This window comes from Corvus hawaiiensis, chromosome 6 (genome assembly GCF_020740725.1).
Source record: "Corvus hawaiiensis isolate bCorHaw1 chromosome 6, bCorHaw1.pri.cur, whole genome shotgun sequence".
Classification (NCBI taxonomy): domain Eukaryota; kingdom Metazoa; phylum Chordata; class Aves; order Passeriformes; family Corvidae; genus Corvus; species Corvus hawaiiensis.
This window is the reverse complement of record NC_063218.1, coordinates 15,361,364-15,382,829: the sequence shown is the minus strand read 5'-3', so window position 1 is coordinate 15,382,829 and position 21,466 is coordinate 15,361,364. Positions and strand designations below refer to the sequence as shown.

The following is a 21,466-nucleotide window of genomic DNA, read 5'->3' as shown; positions in this document are numbered from 1 at the left end:
CAGTTTATTTATTTTTTTTTACAGCACCAGCATACGAAACATTGTTCTCAGTCATTTTACAATCTCGAATTCTAGATAGCAGGGGTTTAATGTTTTCAGTATAAGAATATTTAGATGGGAACAAATCGACTAACTTGGGTCTTTAGATTAATTTATATGCCACTTGTTTAACAGTGATAGTGTCTGACTTGAAACAGTACTTCTCTGACATTCTGTCTTTTCGTGGTGAAAGATTTATTTGATTGAATTTGAAATGTTGGCTAGAGGCTTCATGAATAAATTCAAATTACTCATGAAGCTAGCCGTGTATATGTGGGGAGAAAGGGGTTGTTTTAAGAAGATTAAGACAGTGAAATAGTAAGGTATTGTAAACTCATAATTTCTGTTTCACACTTGACAGACCCCAGAAGAAATAGAAAGATTGACAGTTGATGAAGAACTCAGTGATATTGAAAGGGCTGTTTATCTACTCAGGTATTTCCTAAAACGTTACTGTGAAACATTGCTGACCATCGTGTTTACATACATGTTTTTAGTGTTTTACTCTTCACTCCTTTAATTTTCAGTCTATTAGTAGTTTTTTTTTTATATTCAACTATGTTAAGCATATAGGCAAGATAAGAATAGGTACTGTAATTAAAAAAAATATATAATTTTTTATTATATATAAAAAGAATTATTATATATTAATGGGGTGTCTGTGTATATGTATAAGCATTTCTGAGCTTTTAATATGGTCCTCACCAGCACAGAGTTGTACTTAATAATTTTTTCCCCTGCAGTTGATTTTGCAAGATTCCCTGAGCGTTAATGTTAACACCAATCGTTCAGGGAGTTCGTAGTCAGTCTAAGCAAATATTCACTCATGGGCAGTTACCACAGGCTGGTAACAGAGCTGTTCTAGCATCCTGTGTATGTTTGGACTTTCAGAAGAGAAAAACTTGAGAGGTTAGATTTACAGCCCGTAGAAATTACTGTAGAAGATACTGTGTTAATACTTCCCTGTGTTCTATTTTTTTTTGGGTTACCTCCTTCTTGTTGAAAGCATTTATTTGCAGCTACTTGAAAAACTTAAATTTGGTAGTTCAAAATACAGATTTTTCAACTACTGTGTAAGTCATCTTTAAGAGTACCAGTGTTCTGGGGGATTTTGAGTTGAATATGCATTTTTAAACAATACCTAGCAATTGGAGAACCAGCTGCAACTCCCTCTCAGTTTGCTTATTCTGCTGTTTTAAGTGCTTTTCTAGTCTATGCCTGTGCTCAGTATTTAGAATATATATTCTTGGTGATTTCATTTTCTCTTTTTGGGGTGCGTGGCATTATTTTTAAGTTATCGTTTTTGTCCAGTGATACTGCTTTTGATACTGACTTCTGTTTATGGTTTGTTTTTTTTTTTTTTAATGCTGAAATTTATGAAATAGAGGATTTTAAAACTTGCTTTGCTCTTAGTTCCTGTACTGAAAGCAGTCTGTTGACTCTAGGAAACAGTTTGCATGTGCTGCATATCACGGAAAGGATGCATATCAATTCTGGTTGTTACCTCACAACAACCAGTGTAGGTGATGGTTTTTTTTTTTCTTTTCCAGTGTGGTAGCAAATTTCTTTGCTCTTTTTCCGATTAAAGATCACATTTCCAGCATATATGTCTTAACTAGATCATTGCCTTTTTAAATGGCAAAAGGTTCCACTTAATATCTTTCATCTTATCAATTGCTTTTCAACCTGGCCTTGACCTTCTCCTGACACCTTTATCTGATTTTTTCTACTCTAGCAGCTGTTCTTGAGACATAACATTCTTCTTCTTTTAATGAAGCTTTCATTTTTTTCTCTGCGTAGTTCTCATTGCTGAAAGGTACCTTCAACTCTGCTTGATAGGCTTTTTGTAAGGTAATCTTACTGTGCAGGTATGTTAATATAATAATCCAGTGGAAGCTTTTGCTGTTGAATAGCATATTGCTGTCCTTGTACTGAGTGGAGTAAAAGCAGAGTTGAAAAGCTGCCTGTTTCCCAGTAGTACCTTTTATATAATGTACAAGAGCATGTACTTCTGGCTTGTCAGGAATTTTTAATCTATTTTAATACAGTATCCCTGCCTGTTGCTATTTGACAGTAATGTCAGTCCAGTCTTTCTGTGCCTCATTTTCTCACACAGATGCATTATTCACTGTCCTTCAGGTTGTTCCTTATGTGGGACTCTCCTTGATCTTATCCAAAAAGCCACTGCCTTTTCTGAAAATCTATCTATAGAAATAGCTTTGCTGAGATGGAAACAATTTGTTAATGACACCTCTGTTGTATCCCATTTGGAAAGGACGATGTTATCTCCATATACATTAAAAGTGTACAAGAACAATAATGGAAAGCAAATCTCTCACCTTAAATACCTACAGATAACATCAAAATACTACTTCTGTGCCAATGTCTTTTATATTGTCATTTACTTATTGCAGCCTAATCTGCAAGTTGAAGATTTTAAATTTACTGAGGTGAGTATCTTCAGTGTTGCTTGTACAGTGCAATGGAGCTGGTTAATACTGAGTGAAACTTTTGTATGCTACAGCAAAGCTAATATTTACTAATGATTTTCTGGGAAAGTTCAGGAAGAGTCTTCACATTTTAAATTCTGAACCAAAAACCTCAACCACTTTCTTCTCTTTTCACATCCTTTCCCTCTAAAACCTGCCCCCAACTTCTCCTCCCCACCCTTGAACTTGGATTTGCTTATATGCAGAGTTGTTCTATGTTTACTAGATACTTGTTTTTAAAAGATTTCTGCTCTTGTAGTCTTTTACTGTAGTAGGCTGAAAATGGGTACATTGACATCCAAGTTGGGGAGGATAGATTTTTTTTTCCTAGTGACTGATTCTTGCTTGCTGTATATATGAGAAGGTGTTAATTTCCCAGCTCTCAGAGTTTCATCAGTTATTCTTCTCTTTTCACTTCTTGTGTTCTCCACTTCTTGTTTGCCAGTGGTATCGTGGAGTTTCTGGCATGGTCTTTTACTTCTTGGTACTGTAAAGTTAATTGTTTTGCTCATCTAGTATGTATTTGTAACCATCTAAGGATTATTTTGCATTTCCATAGTGTCCTGTCTGTGTCTAGCCATGATGTATGGTCACAGATTTTGTAAATTTCTGTTCATTGTCATCTCTTAAGTATGACATAATTATATATCTACAAGTGTTTTTAGCACGTGGTAAGTACATTGACAGATTGATCTTGTGTGAGATCTCACTTCCATAGGGACATGATTTCATTGTAATTGGTTTTTTGTTGTTACCTATCATAATTTGGTTTCACATTCTAAAGTGATAATTGCAATTTTGATAATCCTAAAAAGTTAATCTCTCTCTCATTATTTCTAGTGACTGTCTTTGCTTTCTGTCTCCCCTTTTCTGCTAGTACTATTTTTCAGATAACTATGTAATGAGGTAAATTGATAAGAAGATCTAGCTAAAGCTGATGATTTTTAGTTGCATTAGTTTTCAGATAAATCAACTCTTTGATTTGCTACATCATGTGGATATAGAAACAGCTCTGCAAGCAAAAGGAGAGGATGTAGTAGCTCTCCTGGTGGCTAGAGTTACTTTAATATGACATGAGCGTAAGTGAACTTCTGCTTTAAATCACTGATGCCCAGAGTACTCAGTTTTATTTAGGTAACATTCTGCAATTAGACTGAACAAGTTCTAATTTAATAAGAATGTGGTAAAAAAGTGGACTGTAATTTGTTTTAATCTTATTTAACCTTGATTCTGGTAGAGGAACCTGGGTTTCCTTAGACCAGACTGTCAGGGATGTTCATGAGCTTCTCATTGAAATCAAATGGGTTTAGGGACTTCTGGAGGGAGAGGCATCTGAGTGTCTTAGATCTATCTTTTAGAGCTTCAGCCTGTGTGTTTGGTGGTTTCTGGAGGGTGTAACAGGAATCACTGAAGAGTTGTATTCTGCCTGGCTTTGCATGCTGCTGGCCCAGCAGAAGAACAAGGACAGCAAAATAGCTCTGCATCTCAACCAAGTCAATGTCAAGGTTGATGGCTTATCATAAAACCATCAGCAGCTTAAGAGAAGCTGCCAGACCACACTGAAGCAACTGAATAGTTTGCATTCCACCTCAGGGCATTGTGACCTCTACCAGGACAGTGGCACTAAGCAGCTCAGGGACAATTTTTTAAATTCCTGCTGTGAAGTTTTGCCTGTAATCTTAGTTTTCATGTTTTCTGATGCTTGATTCATGTTATTACTTATATTAATTTGTCTTACTGTGGCTCCCTCTTTTATGGTATACAGCCAACAGTAGGTATTGTTAGCTTGATGAAAATCTGGTTCTGGATGCTTACTGGCATGTACACTGCAGAGTGGTTTGTTTTGATTTTTTTGATAGATTTCCCTAGGGCTTTTGCATTTTTGTGTGTACTATATGATTTTGTATTCAGCTACATTTTGGTTTTTTTTCATTTGTATCTGCTTCGTGTTAAAGCTTCCAGACCTTGACATTTGTGTCTTACTCAAAATTACAGGGTAATAAGGAGTTATTAAGCTGGAAGACTGAATTATTTACCTTTTTGAGAACATAGTATACTTTGTTTTTGGAGAGGTCCTATCTGTCAGTGTAGAAAACAACACAATCCCTTTCTAAAACATTTAACATAGTTTTTGAAGACGCAATAGGTACTCTGTCTAGATTGGAAAGAATTCAATGCCTCTAAGCTTAGGATGACTTAAAAAGACCACAGCAACAACAAGAAAAGTTGTACTTTATTGTAGCAATCCTTGATTAGCTAGAGCATTCTCAAATTCTAAGCATCTTTTAATACATTCTGTGCTGTTAATTGTGAACATCAAAACCACTGCTATTTAAAAGTTTGTGGGTTTTAAATTTTTTGTCTTGTTTTTAGTGGTTGTGTTAGTTTTGGGAAGTTTCATTTTTCTGTAGGTGAAGGCAACTCATCTTTGATTTTAAATGAAAGCTTTCATTTACATGTAAATTTAGGAGCTGATTTTTTGCATTGTATCAATTTTTTGGGTGTGTTACATAATCATGAGAACTGGCTACTCTATTCCAGATATACAGTTTATGGTTCTGATGCATACATGGTATACTGAATGATCCAGCTGTAATGCTCAGCATATTGGAAAATAGTTCTGCCATCTGTACTGCTGAGCTGTAAATATTAATGTAAGAAGTATTTCTTCATTTTCCCCATCTTTTATTTTTCAAATTGCAACTTAAATTTTATAAAAGTTTCCTTCTGATTCACTTTGCTAGACAGGTAAACTATTTTCTTGACCTTAAATGTGTTATGCAAATAAATTAATGAGTATAAAATTGATTCTTTCACTTTAGAGTAAAAGGTGTACCTGTAGACTCCTAAAGTGTTGCTCAGTCACATACTTTTATTTAAATTTAGATTTGTGCAAATACTTCTGTTAATCATATTTGCTGAGCTGAAACTGCAGCTGAGGAACCAGCTGTGAACATAAAGAGCAGAGTTAATATAGTGCTTTGAGAAGCATAAAAAAAAATAGGAGAGAGAAAAATGTACATTTCAGTATTCTTTCTCAGGCTACAGTCAGTGCAGGAAGATGGCAGTGCCAGCCCTCTCCCTACCCTAGTGTTTGTGCTGTGTTTGCCCTTTTGCCTGCACAGCACATTTATCTGAGGCAAACCCTGAAAATGATGGTTAGTTTTATTCTGATCGACTGTGTGATCCAGGACTTTGTACACTTTAAAAAAGACCTGTGCCAGCACAAAGGAACTGAACAGCAACATGGGAACAATGCTTGGGAGGGGGTGAAATGTCTTTGAGACTTAGCACTATGTTTGGCTGGCTTATGGTATTTATGAAGTTCTGGTTTCCTGGTGTCTGGTTTCACAGTCAAGTTAAGCTGAAAGAAGCTTTCCTGGTATCAGAGAAGAGCTCTCCTCTCCTTCCATTATGTGACTGCATGTTACTGGTAAGTTTTGTGTACCAGTGCTAATGCTGTTGCAGCCACGCAATCCCAGTCAGATTAGGGAATGGATGCTAATTCTAACAAGTTTTTCAGATGCTTGCTTCCAGCAAAGTGTGGAACAAAATGCGACTGCTTGTGCTACTATAAATGGGAGCATGAGCAAGAAGTCACAGCTGGTAGATGACTCTCCCATCAATAGCAAACCAGATTTAGTTCTTATTACTCTAATTTTGAATGTATGCTTTGAATCTGTGAAGTGAAGTACTGGTTGAAATGACCAGAGAATAGAAAGTATCAGCTGTTAAAGAATCATTAAAGTTGGAAGAGACCTCCAAGGGCATTGAGTCCAACCTCTGACTAAACGCCACCGTGTCAAATAAACTATAGCACTAAGTGCCACACCCAGTCATTTTTTGAACACTTCAAGGGATAGAGACTCTACTACTGCTCTGGGAAGCCTTAACTACCCCTTCCTGATCTTCAACTTGACCCTTCCCTGACACAGTTTGAGGCCATTTCCTCTCATCCTGTCACTTGTTGCCTGAGAGAAGAGGCTGATACCCACCTGGCTACAAACCCCTTTCAGGTGGTTGTGGAGAATAGTAAGGTCATCCCTGAGCCACCTCTTTTCCAGGCTAAACAACCCCAGCTCCCTCAGCTGCTTCTCACAAGACTTGTGCTCCAGCTCAAGCTCTGTTGCCATCAATACTCCAGCTCCTCAATGTCTTTTCTGTTGTGGGGGGCCCAGAATGGATTACAGGATTCGAGGTGTGGCCTCACCAGTGCCAAGTACAGGGGGCCAGTCACTGCCCTGCCCCTGCTGGTCACACTGTTGCTGACCCAGGCCAGGATGCCATTGGCCTTCTTGGCCACCTGGGCAGAGCTGGCTCATGTTCAGCTGCTATCAACCAGCGCCTCCTTTTCCACCAGGCAGCTTTCCAGCTGTTCTGCCCTCAGCCTGTCACGCTGTGTGGGGTTGTTGTGACCCCAGTGCAGGACCTGACATTTGGCCTTGTTGAACCTCATACCAGTGGCCTCAGCCCATTGATCCAGCCTGTCCAGATCTCCTTGCAGACCCTTCCTACCCTCCAGCAGAGTGACGTTCCCACCCAACTTGGTGTCATCTGCAAATTGACCAAGGGTGCCCTTGATCCTCATGTCCAGATCTAATCCTTAGCCCTGGGGAACACCACTGGTGTCCATCTGCCAACTGAACGCAGCACCATTCATCACTGCTCTCTGCGTCCAGCTGTCCAGACAGGTTTTAACCCAGCGAAGAATACACCCATCCAAGCCATAAGCTGTCAGCTTCTCCAGGAAAAGGATGTGGGAAACTGTATGAAAGGTTTTGCTGAAGTCCACGTAGCCTATAGCCACACCCTGCACCACCACTAGGTGGTTCACCTGGTCACAGAAGGGAGATCAGGTCTGCCTGAGGTTTGGAAGTCTGCCTGAGCTGTGATGTGTGAGACCAGGTAGTTCTTCCTTATGTGTTGTCAGGTTCTTCTCTGAAGATGTCAATTATATGTGTGTTTCAGAGCATCTTTGCTCATGACATAATAAGGAGAAACTTGGTGGCTACAAGGTATAGATGTTATTTTTTTAATATCAGACACAGTTGAAAAATCTGTGGGTTTTCTTCTAAAATGTTCTGTTGTCCTGGGAAAACCTTATCATCCTCTCCTAGAAACGTTCAACGTAGGAATATCCAGCTAAATATTGCCCATGTTTCTTTCTTTCTACATGATGGATCCCATACATAAATAGCATGTTGCCCAGCAGGCGAGTGAGTTTCTTTTGGTTTTGTTTAGATAAGCACTGGCATTTAATAAATAAGTTTAACACTTACACAGTTCATTTCAGAGGTCACATAGTTAATGTGTAGGTATAATAATTCTTCTTTATATCACCTTCCTTAGAAAGTTCCAAGTGCTTATAGAAACATTTTGTGCTTACAAGGAGCTTTTATCCTCATGCTTGCTCAATATTACTAATTTATGTTTTTATCCTTTACCTGATTTGGCAAGAGATGATAGTATTGCACTAGGTTTTGTCAGGAACTGGAAATGCCAGTGGAAACTCTATGAGGATGTAGATGGGAAAATGTGATATTTTATGTTAGAATATATCAAAGGTACAGACTCCTTAAAGAGTAGATCAGGCTGTCCATTTATGGCTAGTCTGAATATGCTTTCGCGCGATGATGGTGCCCGGTAAAATAATGGCTATTTTATGCTAGGGACTGAAACACAAATCTCTAGTCAATTTTCATGGAATCGTTGAAGGCTGGGGTCAGAAGGGATCAAAGGTTATCTAATTCCAACCCCCTGCCACAGGCAGAGACACCTTCAACTAGGTCAATTTGCTCAAGGCCCCATCCAACTTGGCTGTGGATGCTTCCAGGGATGGGAACTCTGAGCAACCTCTTCCAGTGCCTCTCCACCCTCACAGTAAAGAATTTCTTCCTAGTATTTGATTTAAACCTGCTCTCAGTTTGAATCCATTTCCCTTTATCCTATCACTACATGCCCTTGTAAAAAGTCCTTTTTCACCTTTCCTGTAGGACCCCTTTAGGTGCTGTAAGGCTTCTGTAAGAGGCTGCTCTCTTTTCCAGGCTGAACAACCCCAATTCTCTCAGCCTTTCCTCACAGGGGAGGTGCTCCATCTCTTTAGTTTACTTTGTGGCCTTCCTCTGGACTTGTTCAAACATGTTGATATCCTTTCTCTGCTGAGGGACCTGGACCTGGATGCAGCACTCCAGGTTGGGTCTCATGAGAGCAGAGTAGAGGGGCAGTGTCACATTGCCTTGCTGGCCACGCTGCTTTGGATGCAAAAGCCCAGGATACAGTTGGCTTTCTGGGCTGTTGCACGGTGCACATTGCCAGCTCATGTCCAGCGTCTCACTGGCCAGCACCCCCAAGTCCTTCCTAGCAGGGCTGCTCTGATCTGTTTGTCTACTGGCCTGTGTTGGTACCAGGGGTTGCCCCGATCCAGGGACAGCACCTTGCACTTGGTCTTGTTAAACCTCATGATTTTCCAGCAACGCTCAGCTTGGTGTCGTTGGCAAACTTGCTGAGGCTGCACTTGATCCTTTCGAGTCATTAATGACGTAACCAAGTGACACTGGTCCCAGTACAGACCTCTGAGGGATACCACTTGTCACTGATGTCAGTTGAGACCACTATCCTCTGAATGTGAACGTCCAACCAATTCCTTATTCACCGAACATGTTTTTCTTGCAAATTCCTTCGGGTGTTTTGCGGACTACTTGGTTATACGCGTAGGAAGCCCTTCATGTGTCATGCTGTGATGCTTCTGTGGCCCTGCATTTTGACTCCATATGTTGCTGACACAAAGAAGAAACAGCACTTAGTACTGATCCAGCTACTCTTTCCATAAAAGCGGTTTAGTAGCTTGCACTGCTACCTGTCCCAAAAAATCGGAGTACTCTGAGACTCTTGAGAATAATAACTCTTAGTGCTGATACACCGCATATTTTTGCATTCAGGGCTGTTTAAAAGCTTTTCTGAATCTCCGCAAGACAAAGTAGATAAAACTCCATTATATATTGGTACACTGTAAACTTCATATGCAGGGAAGTTGTTTTACTGAGGTGAAATTCTGATTGTAATTTAAGGACTTCAGAACTAGGACTGCAGTCTTGGGGCTGTATCTGTGCCTTAGCAGATATGCTATGACAGAAGAAGTTGAAATGAGACAAGAAATAGCTTTGTTGAGATTTAAAATTAATCCTGCTCTCTGGGATAAACTTGTATAACAGTTAATTTAGCTATTTTTAGAGTTAACTTTAGTAATATTAATGTTTTTGTCCTTGTTCCACCAGCTGGTACTCTAAATGCCAACACTGAGTTACCCTGGATTTTGTCAAGCCTTGGAGCCCAAAGCTTTATGTCACAGGAAAAAACTCCAGGATTATTTAATCACTTAGAAATTTTTACACTGGGAAAACACAACGGGAATGTAGACAGTCCTTGAGAGTAAGAAACTCAAAGAGATCTGCATTATTCATTGAGAAATTCTCCTGTGTTGGTAGGAGCATCTTATTTAATCTTCTAGGGGCAGCTTTTTGTATAAGAGGAGTTCTCTTTAGTTCTTGAGGACAAACAGAAAAGGAAATTGAAGTGATTTCTATAGCAAGGGTTTCTATTGACATAGTCTGGCAAAACCTATATTGCAGCTAAAGAACCGGCTGTTTCAATTATGCACAATTATAGGACTCTGGACTTGTTCAAACATGTTGATATCCTTGTACCTGAATAAGAAGGTTGCTTCAGATTCCAAAACTGAGGCCAGAAGTGGCATCTCTAGCCAAAGACAGTTATATCCTCGGGCAAAGATTTTTAAAAAAACCCCAGTAATACAAAATTGATGGGAATTGTTCATAACTGAGTTGTTCTTGAAATTCACCCTTTGAGAATTAATGTGTCACTGGCATTCTTATATTTTGATTCTCCTCTCCTTCCCCCCAATGTATCTTTATCTTCCTAGATGAGGTTGGTATGTGTCTTTCCAGTCTGAACTGTAACAGTGTCCTTTGCAGGCTTTGAAAATCAGGGGTCTCCAAACTCATAGGCCTCAGTCTGTTAAAACTAGTTTTACATGGCCATCACATTCACTGCAGTTTGAGGTTGCTCCTGTCTCCATGAATAACCTTGCTATCTCATGGAGACACTCTTTGACAAGAGGGAGTCTTTCCCTTTGAATGCTAATTCCCTATGGCCTATCCACCCCCGAAAAAGGAAGAAAAATGTCTTTCTGGTTTAAGAGTAATAAATAAACAGAATGAAGAAGGAGACAAAGAATCCCTTGAAATCTTGTGCTAGATCTCCTGGATACATCTGTCTGAGGTTTTTTTGGCACTGCCTGATACTTTTACACAAGCGGAAGGTACCAGGTGTTTCACATCCATGTTATTAATTGAATGGACTCTTGATGATGCAGGTATTCTTATTTAAATTAATCTATTTAGCTTCTTTTACATTCAAATAAATGTTTCTGCATGTTTCTCTTTGCAAAACATTACCCTATGAGGGATTAATGTTAGGAAATAAAAATACCAGGCTCTAGATACGTCTCTGTATCTTGGTAGCGGTTGTTCCAGCAGCAGTTTTGTTTATTCCATGTTACGTGACTGTGGGTTCTGAGAATGTGTACAACTCTCATGTACAGAGTAGCTGAGTCATTCCTTGTCAGTTATATCAATTCAGAGCAGGACCAAGGGTAATTGCTGTGCTTTACTGAGCTCGTTAACTGTTGTTGGAAATGCCTTACCCATCTATCCTTACATAGTACCTTTCCTAACAGACTACAGATAGACAGTACTTCTTAGTCATTGCATAATCCCAAAATTGCTGTTGCTTTGTTTACAGAAACATGTTACACTGTGAATTTAGCCTCAGTCTTTCTATGTAATGCTTACTTTCACGTTCTTCCACTTGTTCTTGAATTTACTATAAGAAAGTCAGATTTAGGCAGTGTGTAAGCAGGGATAGATGAACTGGCATGAATGGAATTGCATAATTTTAAGTGTGTATGAGTCCAAGCTGGGTATAGTAACAAGGTTTGTTGCAGGACTTCAGACTTTTTTTTTAAACTGACAGTATATAAATAAAGGTGACCCATATTGCTAAGTCAGTATAATGTATAGTGGTAAAGAAAGACTGCAGTCTCAAAGAGCATAGTCTTACATTCTTTCTAATAGGGAAAAAAGTAGTTTATGCATTCTTCTTGTCCTTATCTGTTTTTCAAGAATCATCTAGTTTAAGAGAACACTTCTGGCTTTGGAAATAGATCAGTACATCATTTTTTCATTGGGCATTTTAGAGTCAAATGTCCTATTTGATTTGGAAAAAAACGAAAGAAATTATTTTTCTTTCACCAATCTATCTTAAATCAGAATGATAAAATTAATTTTTTTAAATGGCAAAGCACTGTAACTTTAAATAAAATTATGAAAATTTCCACAGGGTATTATATGACAGTCTAAGAGAAAAGGTATAAACAGAATATCTTGGAGGACTTGGGTTGGTTTTTTTTGGTTGTTTTTTTTTTTTTTTTTGTTTATGGGAGTAGCTTTGTGTCCAAATTGTCAATTATGCCTCTAGTGAAAATTCCACATTTCTTGAAGTAAAACCAGTAAATTAATTTAGGTAGGTATCAGTTGGCTTCTCCCTCTCCCCACCCCTGCTGCCTCCCCATGACTATTGTGGAAAAACAAAGAACAACATTAAGGACTGGAGCCACCAGTTTATGCTATGATTAAATAAAAGTTTTTCAAACCTGCTTGTTTAATTCCAAAACATTTCTCTTTACCAGTTGAAGTACGACAGGAAAGTTGGATTCAAGGTGGATCAAAGCATTTGATAACACAATTGATATTAACAGAGCTGTACAGCAGAAGTGATGTTGCACTCAATAATGGCATTTCATTTTGGTTGCAGTAGTTTATGTCTACAAAATGGGATGATTTACTGTTTTTCTGTGCTGCATGAGAAGTGCAGCTGACCAGCTTGTGGTCAGATTTTCCAAAGTAACTGGCTGGTTTTTTTCCTCCTCTGTAGTGAAATTGCTTGGTAACTTCTGTTACCAAGAGTATGTTGAGAAGGCTCAACTAGGGACAGAAACAAAATGCTTTAAACATGCTAATTGTATTTTTGTTGTAAGTAGGGGTTGATTGTATTGTCTCTTGCAGAATAAACACATGTAAAAGAGAAATGTGAAAGGCATCTGCTTTAATACACTTTTTTACATGGTAATATTACATTTTTGGGCAGGCTTGGAGATAAAAATCCTGTCTTTAAAGTGAGAAACAGAAAAGATGCCATTTTCACTGCTGAAATTGTAACTGAACTTTTTGAGGGGGAGGATTTATGTCCATATTAAATAGCAAAACATGAGTCATTGCCTGATTGCTGCTCGCACCAAAATTCTTCTGTTAATCTCTTTTATGTAATTTCATTTCAAAGCTCAGTATTAGGACACCTATTTCTCTGCCATTTTGGGAAGTAGAAGTCAGTTAGATTCAGGGCAAGATTTAATTTTATTTTTGCTTTTTCCAACTGCAGCAATTGGTCGTCACTAAATCAACAGAGGAAAGAATGATGGCTACTTAAAATTAACCTGCTTCTTTACTACAGGTTTTGATACAAGAGTATGTCTCTTTCTTCTTATTTTTATCACCATGTAAAGCAAATTTAGGTGTATTTTAAGGATTACTTGTAAATTCTTTTGACCCTTTCATGCTTGTTGTATTGCAAGAAAATACTTACTACAAATGAGTTTGTAATAAATCAGTAGATGCATACTGGTATGCAAAAATCAACTCTAATTGCAGATAAATGCATTTGTGCTTTGATGACTTAAACTGTCCCACCTATTTGAAAATGATGTGTTAGAGGGTAGATAGATCAATAAAATTAATATACAAATCTTTGTATCTTATGTATTTATTGCAAATTCTGAGGGTATTAAGTAAAAACTTCTTCAGTGTCTCATCTTACTTTCTTATTAAGTGAAGAAGCTGGTTTTGGTCTTTTTAAATGAACGGTTGGAACATGGCAGTTTCTGGATCTGTTGGGTGTAATGCCCCCCACCTGTAAAACCCATGAGCTGAAAAAGATTCTAACTAGACTTTAGTACCTGATAGGTTGTTTGAGATGTTCATGCCTCACTTTACCTGGTTTTTGGCAAAGGATGTGAGTATTTTCCCCCAAATGTTTTTTCTTCCCTTTTATTTTCCTTTTCTTTGCCCTCATTGCTGTGACTGAGAGTTTGCCTTAAGATCATTATTTTCAGTGGACTACACACTGGATACCAACTGAGATGGTTTGTGAGACATCTGTAAAGACTATGTTGGTCCTATGGAAGTTGTATAGAACTTTGGAGTTCTTTATGCACTAGAATAACATTGATAGCTTAAGTACTGTGGGCTGTGTTTAAGGTAAATTCTGCCAGTAGATATCCATTTTCATGGATGCCTCTTCAGATATCTAATTAAAAGTATTGTTTATGAAAATAATATATTCTGTTAATATTACACCATGAGTTTAGACTAAAAATTTATTGTTCCTAACCTTTTAGTGATCACTTAATTCAGTTCTTTTTCAGTAACAAACAAACCACAGGGAGCAGGACCGGGGGGATGGCATGCAAATAGTATTGTATCAATGGATGCTTTTTACCATAATTTTTCTTTTTCCGTGTTACGTTTTCTTCCATAGAATAATGTTGATACCAATGTAATAAATAGATAACCCAGAAATTCTGGTGGTTAACACTGAATATATGCTGTGAGGGATCTATGCAGCTGAGCATATTTGACATGCATTCAAAGGAAGGAGATATTCTTTTCTTCAGAGATGATTCTGGACTAATTTTAGTAAATGTGGGAGGAATTACTGGTAAATGCTTTTATTTATTCTTCCCATTGCAGAATATCGAACTCTTTCTGGGATAACTGTACCACTAGAAATAAGTTAATATGACTATATGAGGAAAAAATAGTGTAACTATATGAGGAAAAAATAGTGTAAAAAGGCTATTTAAGATTATTGTAGTGATTTTGAAGATAGGGAATGTTATGAGGACTATAATTACCTAAACATAATTGAGTAGTGTTGTGGATTAACCCCAGCCAGCTGCCAAGCCCCACGTAGCCACTCGCTCATTGGGACAGAATCAGAAGGGTAAAAGCTGGAAAACTTGTGGGCTGAGATAAAAACAATTTAATAGGGAAAGTAAAGCCACGCACGCAAGCAAAGCGAAGCACTGCTTCCCACTGGCAGGCAGGTGTTCAGCCATCTCCAGGAGAGCAGAGCTCCGTCACGTGTAATGGTGACTTGGAAAGAGAAACATCATCATTACAAATATTTCCCCCTTCCTCCTTCTTCTCCCCACTTTATGTACTGAATATGATGCCATATGGTCTGGACTATCCCTTTGGTCAGTTTGGGTCACCTGTCCTGGCTGTGTATCCCACCAGTCTCCCATGCAGCCCCAGTCTCCTCCCTAGCATGGCAGTACGAAAAGCAGAAAAGGCCTTGGCTCTGTGTAAGCCCTGCTCAGCAGTAACAAGAGCATCTCTTTAGTATCAACACTGTCTCCAGCACAAATCCAAAACACAGCCCTATACCAGCCACTGGGAAGAAAATTAACTCTACCTCAGCCAAAGCCAGCACAGGTAGGCAGGAGGATTCCAATGGTGTGCTAATAATGGTTTTAACAAGAATGCAGATATGGGTTAATTGTCTGTATATGTAATGCTTTTTTTTTTTCTACTGTTTGAAATTATTCTGTCAGAGAGCTGGAAGTTTGAAATACTTGTGTCACCACTTCAATTTGTTAATGATGTTAATTGTATTACCTAGCTTGTTTGTCCTCTCCAACATGGAACAAATCCTATGTGTGTTTGAGAGACATGTCTGACTCTTCAATTTAATTAAGTAGCTGAATTTTATCCTACTTTCCAAAGTGAACATAAATCAAGTAAAGCACTTTTTTGTTTGACAGAACATGAACCAGGAACAGCTTGAAATTGAAGCAGTTTTTAGTTATTTGTGTATTTACTTCAGAAAGCTGCCTTCAATCTATGGTTGCTTTTGATATATGAGAAAGCAGCACTAGCATCAGCTGTTTGACATTGTATTGCTGATGCATGTAACTGCATCAGTCTAAAGTAGCTGTCCAATATACTTGAAAATATGAATATTACTGCTATGAATACTCCTTGAATAATGAATAGTGTGTGAACCAGCAGAGCTTTCCACTTCTGACTTGTCTAAAAGCTAGCTCTTACAAGGAGTAAGTTCACAGTTTTGTGTTCATTTTCTAATTAGTTTTTCTTTTGAGTTGTCAGGCCCTTGGAGTATAACAGCAGTAATTTGATAAAAATTTAATATGAGCTGTTGGAAGTCATTCTGAGCCCACAGTTAGATTTCCTTGGCTGAGAATAAAACTGCTTCTACAGCTAAAACTTCAAATTGTTTCTAAGATTTCAGGTATATTTTTTTGGTGCTCACAATTTTACTCCTCTATTTTTCAAATTAGAATGTAAGCTTAGCTTGTATTATTAGATATGATACCTGTCTACTTACAATATCTAGATACCTATACATATATCTATATAAAATATATCTAAGATATCTAGATGTGTTTCTCTTGCATATGAGGGAAAATGCTGTGATCAAAAGCTTCAAACCCTCTCTGTACCCTTTTTTATTTTTATTTTCCTTGTGGCTTTTCATTCAGTCATTGTACTCATACCCTGTACTTTCATTCTGTACTCAGTGTGGTTTATAGTGTCTCTGTGGGTCTTCTACATTTGCATTTTCCTTTGGTCCAGTCTCTGTGATTTTGAAAAAGGCTGATCAACTCTTGTACAAAGTATGTTTTATTTACTATTTGTCTTACTGTTAGTAAGATTTTGTTGTTACGGGGCTTATAAGCCTATTCTAAAAAGTTTGAATTTTTTGAAAGACAGGTAAGAAGTTCTACTTGTACATTAATTCCTGAAAGGCTAGGGGGTTACTTCAGGCTTTTACCGTGGTCTTCAACTCTTGCATATACAGAAAGGTCTTTTTTATGAAGCCAAGCAGATATAGGCAAAATGACCAGTTAATAGTTTCTTTCCTAATCTTTAATGTGCTTTTCTTAATAGCATGCTGAGGAATTGCAAGTGGGTTTAGCATAGCATAATTTGTTTTTAAATGATTGAAGAGACTCATAGCAAGGGTTGAGGTGAAGTGGCAGCTTCTGTTAGAGCTGCCAATAAATCTTGAAAAAATAAACTATTTTTTTAGACCTGTGAGTCAGTTTAAGAAAGGAGAGGTTGCAATGTACAGCTACAGCTTTCTATTTTTTAGAAATTCTCATCAGCTTCCATGACTATTAGATTAGAGTTGCTATGAAAAAAAAAGTATGGAATTGATACACAATGGAATATGCTATAGTCAGAAAGGTTGAGAAGGCATGATAGAAATACACAGAATAATAAAGTGGGAGCTTTGGGATCTGTTGTTTATAACTCCCCACACACGTAAGACAAACTGAAGAAGACTCTTAAGTAGATTTTAGTACTTACTAGGTCATTTAAAGTTTTCCTCTCTGTGTGCTTGAAATATACTGATAGGAAAAATAAGACTGGCGAATGAAAAGAGATCCTGTGTCGAAATTAGACTATAAGAGAAATTTAGGTCAACAGAAGTAATTTATCCTTCTAGATTTCGGTTAGCATCTGTGGTTTTTTATTTTTTTTAACTTTCAGCGTAGAAAAATTACAGGCCTTGTACTTTTTCAGAGGACTTCTTTTAGCACATAATGCATGCTGTGAACATGACAAATCTTGTTGAATGTGAAAATTACAAATTCTGGTTCAGTGAATGAGGACTGGCAGAATGAAAGATAATACCAGCTCCTAGCTCATTTTTGCTATATCATCTAGCAATGGGAAATGGCTATCTTGATCTTGAAGTAAGAAGACTGTCTTTACTTTTCACATTCAGACTCAAAATAAAAAATGCCAAAATGAATTCTACCCAGAAACCATACAAAATGCAATATGTGTTGTAAGCCCTCTAAGGAAGAAGAAACATTTATCTTCTAGGAGGTTGTAATGTTGATACTGGGGTAATATTTGAAGGGAAAAATGTGTTCCTTTGAGGCTCTTTTTACATTCTTGAAACTTTTCTTGAAATTCAAGGGAGAAAAGCTCAATGTTAACTCATAATAATTAGTGTATAAACTCATAGAAACTGATTATATTAGGAAGAAAGACATTATTGTGTCATTATAATGTGTCTGTTTTGGTTCAGGAACAGAAAGGGATATCTGTATGAGTTAGACATTCTTCTTTCTCTCTTTGACAGATGTTCAGCAAGGAAACAGAAATAAGAGGCTTCAGTTAACCAAACCTATCCTGGTAAACAAGGTTACTATGAATATGAAACTACTGTGCAGCTAAATCTGGGGTTTTGGTTCTTACTTTAATTACATTACATGTGATGGTACAAGTTCAGATATGTACTAAAATGAGATTAGTTTCTTCTTTTTTTAATTTATAGACCATGTAGATTTTATTCAGATGTGCTCTAAAATGATCATGGGCACATATATCTTAAGTAGAAGATGAAAATGAGAAAGTGGTTTTGAAAATTAGATTTTACTAGGAAAGGACTATAATGTCAATTGCAAGGAGATGTTCAGCCTGAGATCTTATTAGGGCTTCCAGCTTCTTGAAAATTGTCATTATTATGGAGTTAAATTTTCAGATTAATTTTATTCTCTTATTTTCAGCAAAGTTATAGAAGCCTAAAAATATAGTTTCTTCTCTTAAAGAAGTCTCCTAAAGTCTCTTCTCTTAATTTACTTTGGATTTTCTGCAGATTTACTCCATTGTAATATATAGATTCAAGACTGTGCTAATAATGATATTGCTCACAATTCTCCATCTTTGTTCAACTGAGGCTCTTAAAGGAAGTCACTTTAACAAAATGACAGATCTTTCCATGGGACTGAGTCTGTTTATAATATACTTGCTACAATAAATGTCAGATAGATGTTCAGACATTCCTGTTACATAATTTATGTTTGAAGAAGTATAATTGAAATGTAAGCATACCTCACATGACATGAAAAGAAGGTTACTGCTTTACACCAGTGTAAAGAAAGGGTTGTACTTTTACAGAAGATAGTAGATTGTATTTTATCAAAGGAGTATTCACTTTAAAATAAAATGAAAACTAGTCATAAAATGACACATCAATATTCGTGATTTCAAGACATTTTTCTAATTTCTAGATTTTTCCCCTTTTTTTACTAAAAGCCTAAAATTATTCAATCAAAAACTAAAAAAAAAAAACCAAAAAACCCTTGTAAAAGTGTTAGTATTGATTAGCAAGAGCAGTACCTAGAAAGCAGTGTAATAGATCTTAAGTCTGTGTCTACCCATCTGCATAGGAAAGATTGCCATGTAAAAATCTTCACAATATACTAAAGGTGTTTCTCAAAGGAAGTTTTATGGGCCACACACTTTAATGTTATTGACAAATATTTATCTGGATTTCTAGTTTGCCTTGGCAACAGTAGATTGTACAGGAGAACAGAAATCCTGGAGGGAGAATTGAATCATTCTGAATCAGGCTAAATCCTGTCAGATACTGAGCTTTTAAACAAGTAGGAAATTCAGTCTAGGATTTATGAATCCCAGTCACAGAATAGTTTAGGTGGTTGGGGACCCCAGAAGTCATTTGGTCCAATGCCCTGCTTAAAGCAGAACCAACTTCCACGTCTGATGTCATTTGATGTTAGATAGTGTTGTTGCTCAGGACATTGTCCAGATGAGTTACGAATGTCTCCAAAGATTCCCACAACCTCTGGACGCCCTTTTTCAAGTTTGAGTGTTTGTGAATTTCGTTTTTCTAATACCCATTTAGTTACTGAATACTTAATTCTTTTTTTTTTTAAATCTTGCTATTCTAATCCCTCACTCATTGAAGTTGCTAAATTTTTACTTCTGTCTTCAACAAATTCAGATTTAGACTAACATAGAACATAGAATCTTGCACTGAAAACAGTATCGCTTAAGGGGTGTTAACAATGTAATTCCCTGCAGCCATTCATCAGAACTTCTGTTTACACCGAGCACAGACTTCAGTGGTGGATTCAACAATAGCTGTTTAACAAATCATTTCTGCTGAAGTAGTACACTTAGCCACAGTGTGAAAGAAAAGCCTCTTCACAAACAGAGCCTCAGTTAAGAGTTTGGGTAAACGTTGTACCTCAGTCTTCTTTCCAGTACTGTGTTCTGCTCTTGTAGTCATGTTTTGTAGGCTAGTGCGATTGAAGGAGAGCAAGATGTAGATCTGTCTTTTCTCTTTCAGAATCCTTTGTGGTAATGCTGTCTTGCAGTACATTCAGTGACTAGTCTTCGTTCCTCATGCTGTAGAAGGAGCTGTAGTCCTTCCATCCATTTCCAGATACAAATATTTCTAATGGAGTACCCAGGGACTTTTAAAATTTTCTATGTTCTTATCCTGTAGAATGTGTCTTTAAAAATGCTTTAAAAATTAATGTAAGAAATCTTGTCTTCCTTGAGCTTCATGAAAGTTTGCAAAATTGACAACACCTACCCTGAACATAATCATAGTATGGTTGTGGGAAGGGACCTCTGGAGATCAACTAGTCCACCTCCCTGCTCAAAGTAGTGTCAATTAGAGCAATATATTCAATCTTGTCCTGAACGCAGGATTTTGAATCCTACAGATGGAGGCTGCACCTCTTGTGTGGGCAACTCATTCCAATATTTGAACACTCTGATATGGAAAAATTTGTGGGTTTTTTTAAGATTTATGTTGCATTTCCTGTGTATTGAATTTGTTCCCATTGCTTTGCATCCTGTCACTGGGCACTGCTGGGAAGAATCTGCCTCTGTCTTCTTTACTGTCTTGCATCAGAGTTTATACATGTCAGATAAGGCCCCCAAGCTTTCTCTTCTCAAGATTAAAAATCCCTGTTGTCTAAGCATCTGCTCAGATATTTCAATGAACTTGCTGCCGCCTGTCTGTGAGATTCTTGTGTTGAATAGAGAAGAATAATCACCTCCCTTGAGCTGCTGGAGATGCTCTTGAGTGCAGCCCAGGATGCCATCAGCTGCCTTTCCCGCAAGAATGCATTGTTGCCTCCTGGTCAGCTTTGTGTCCACTGGGACCTCCAGGTTCTTTCCTGTCAAGCTATTTCTCAGTTGTCTGGCCCCCAGCCTCTGGTGGTGCATGGGGCTGTTCTGCCACAGCTACAGAACTTGCATTTCCTGCTGCTGAGCTTTGTAAGATCCCTGTTGGTTTGTTTCTCCAACTTGTTGAGTCACCAGAGACTCCTGGTCTGTCAATCCCTCCTCCTGGTTTTGTGTCATCTTCATACTGAGAGTCTGCCTTGTCCCCTCACCCAGGCCATTAATGAAAACTTTAAACTGTTGCCCCCAGTAAGGTAAACCATGAGGTAAACCACCCGTGGCTGGCTTCTTTGCCACTAATCACAACCCTTTAGGCTCAATAGTTTGCTCAGTTTTCAGTCCACATCACTTTCCCTTTGTCCAGCTTGTACTTCATCAGTTTATCTATGGGGATATGATGGGAGACAATGTCAACAACCTTGCTAAAATAAGTTAAACAACTTCCACCATCTCAGCCAGTCATCGTGTTGTCAAGTTGGCTGGTCAGAATTGATTTCCCCTTGTGCTGGTTTGGTCAAATTTAGAAATATATCCTCTGAGAGAAGGCATAACCAGCCCTCCCCCACCAGATTCAGGAAAAATTAATTTTCCTCAAAGAAAAGTGAAAGATATAAAAACTTTGTTTACCAAACACACGGGAAAAGGATAATAATGCTAAATAATAAAACCCCTTGCCCTGCTGAGGGAAACCTGGGAAAATTTCAGAGTCCTTCCATAGATCTCTCTCCCCCTCCTTGGAGCTAGGACAGGGTGGGCCCACCTCCA

The 21,466-nt window shown here is 37.8% G+C and overlaps 1 protein-coding gene across 8 annotated transcripts in view; it reads left to right on the top strand.

The window, feature by feature from the left end:
* PPP4R4 (protein phosphatase 4 regulatory subunit 4) overlaps nucleotides 1–21,466 on the top strand; it is a 64,440-nt gene that overhangs the window by 648 nt on the left and 42,326 nt on the right. For 7 of the 8 annotated variants that reach the window (XM_048306310.1, XM_048306313.1, XM_048306314.1 and 4 more), the window contains exon 2: nucleotides 401–474. In XM_048306310.1, coding sequence (XP_048162267.1) covers nucleotides 401–474 — 74 coding nt within the window. Of the gene's footprint in view, nucleotides 1–400; nucleotides 475–17,872; nucleotides 17,894–21,466 lie in introns of those variants that run through there. The other variant, XM_048306318.1, reaches the window with a different exon arrangement.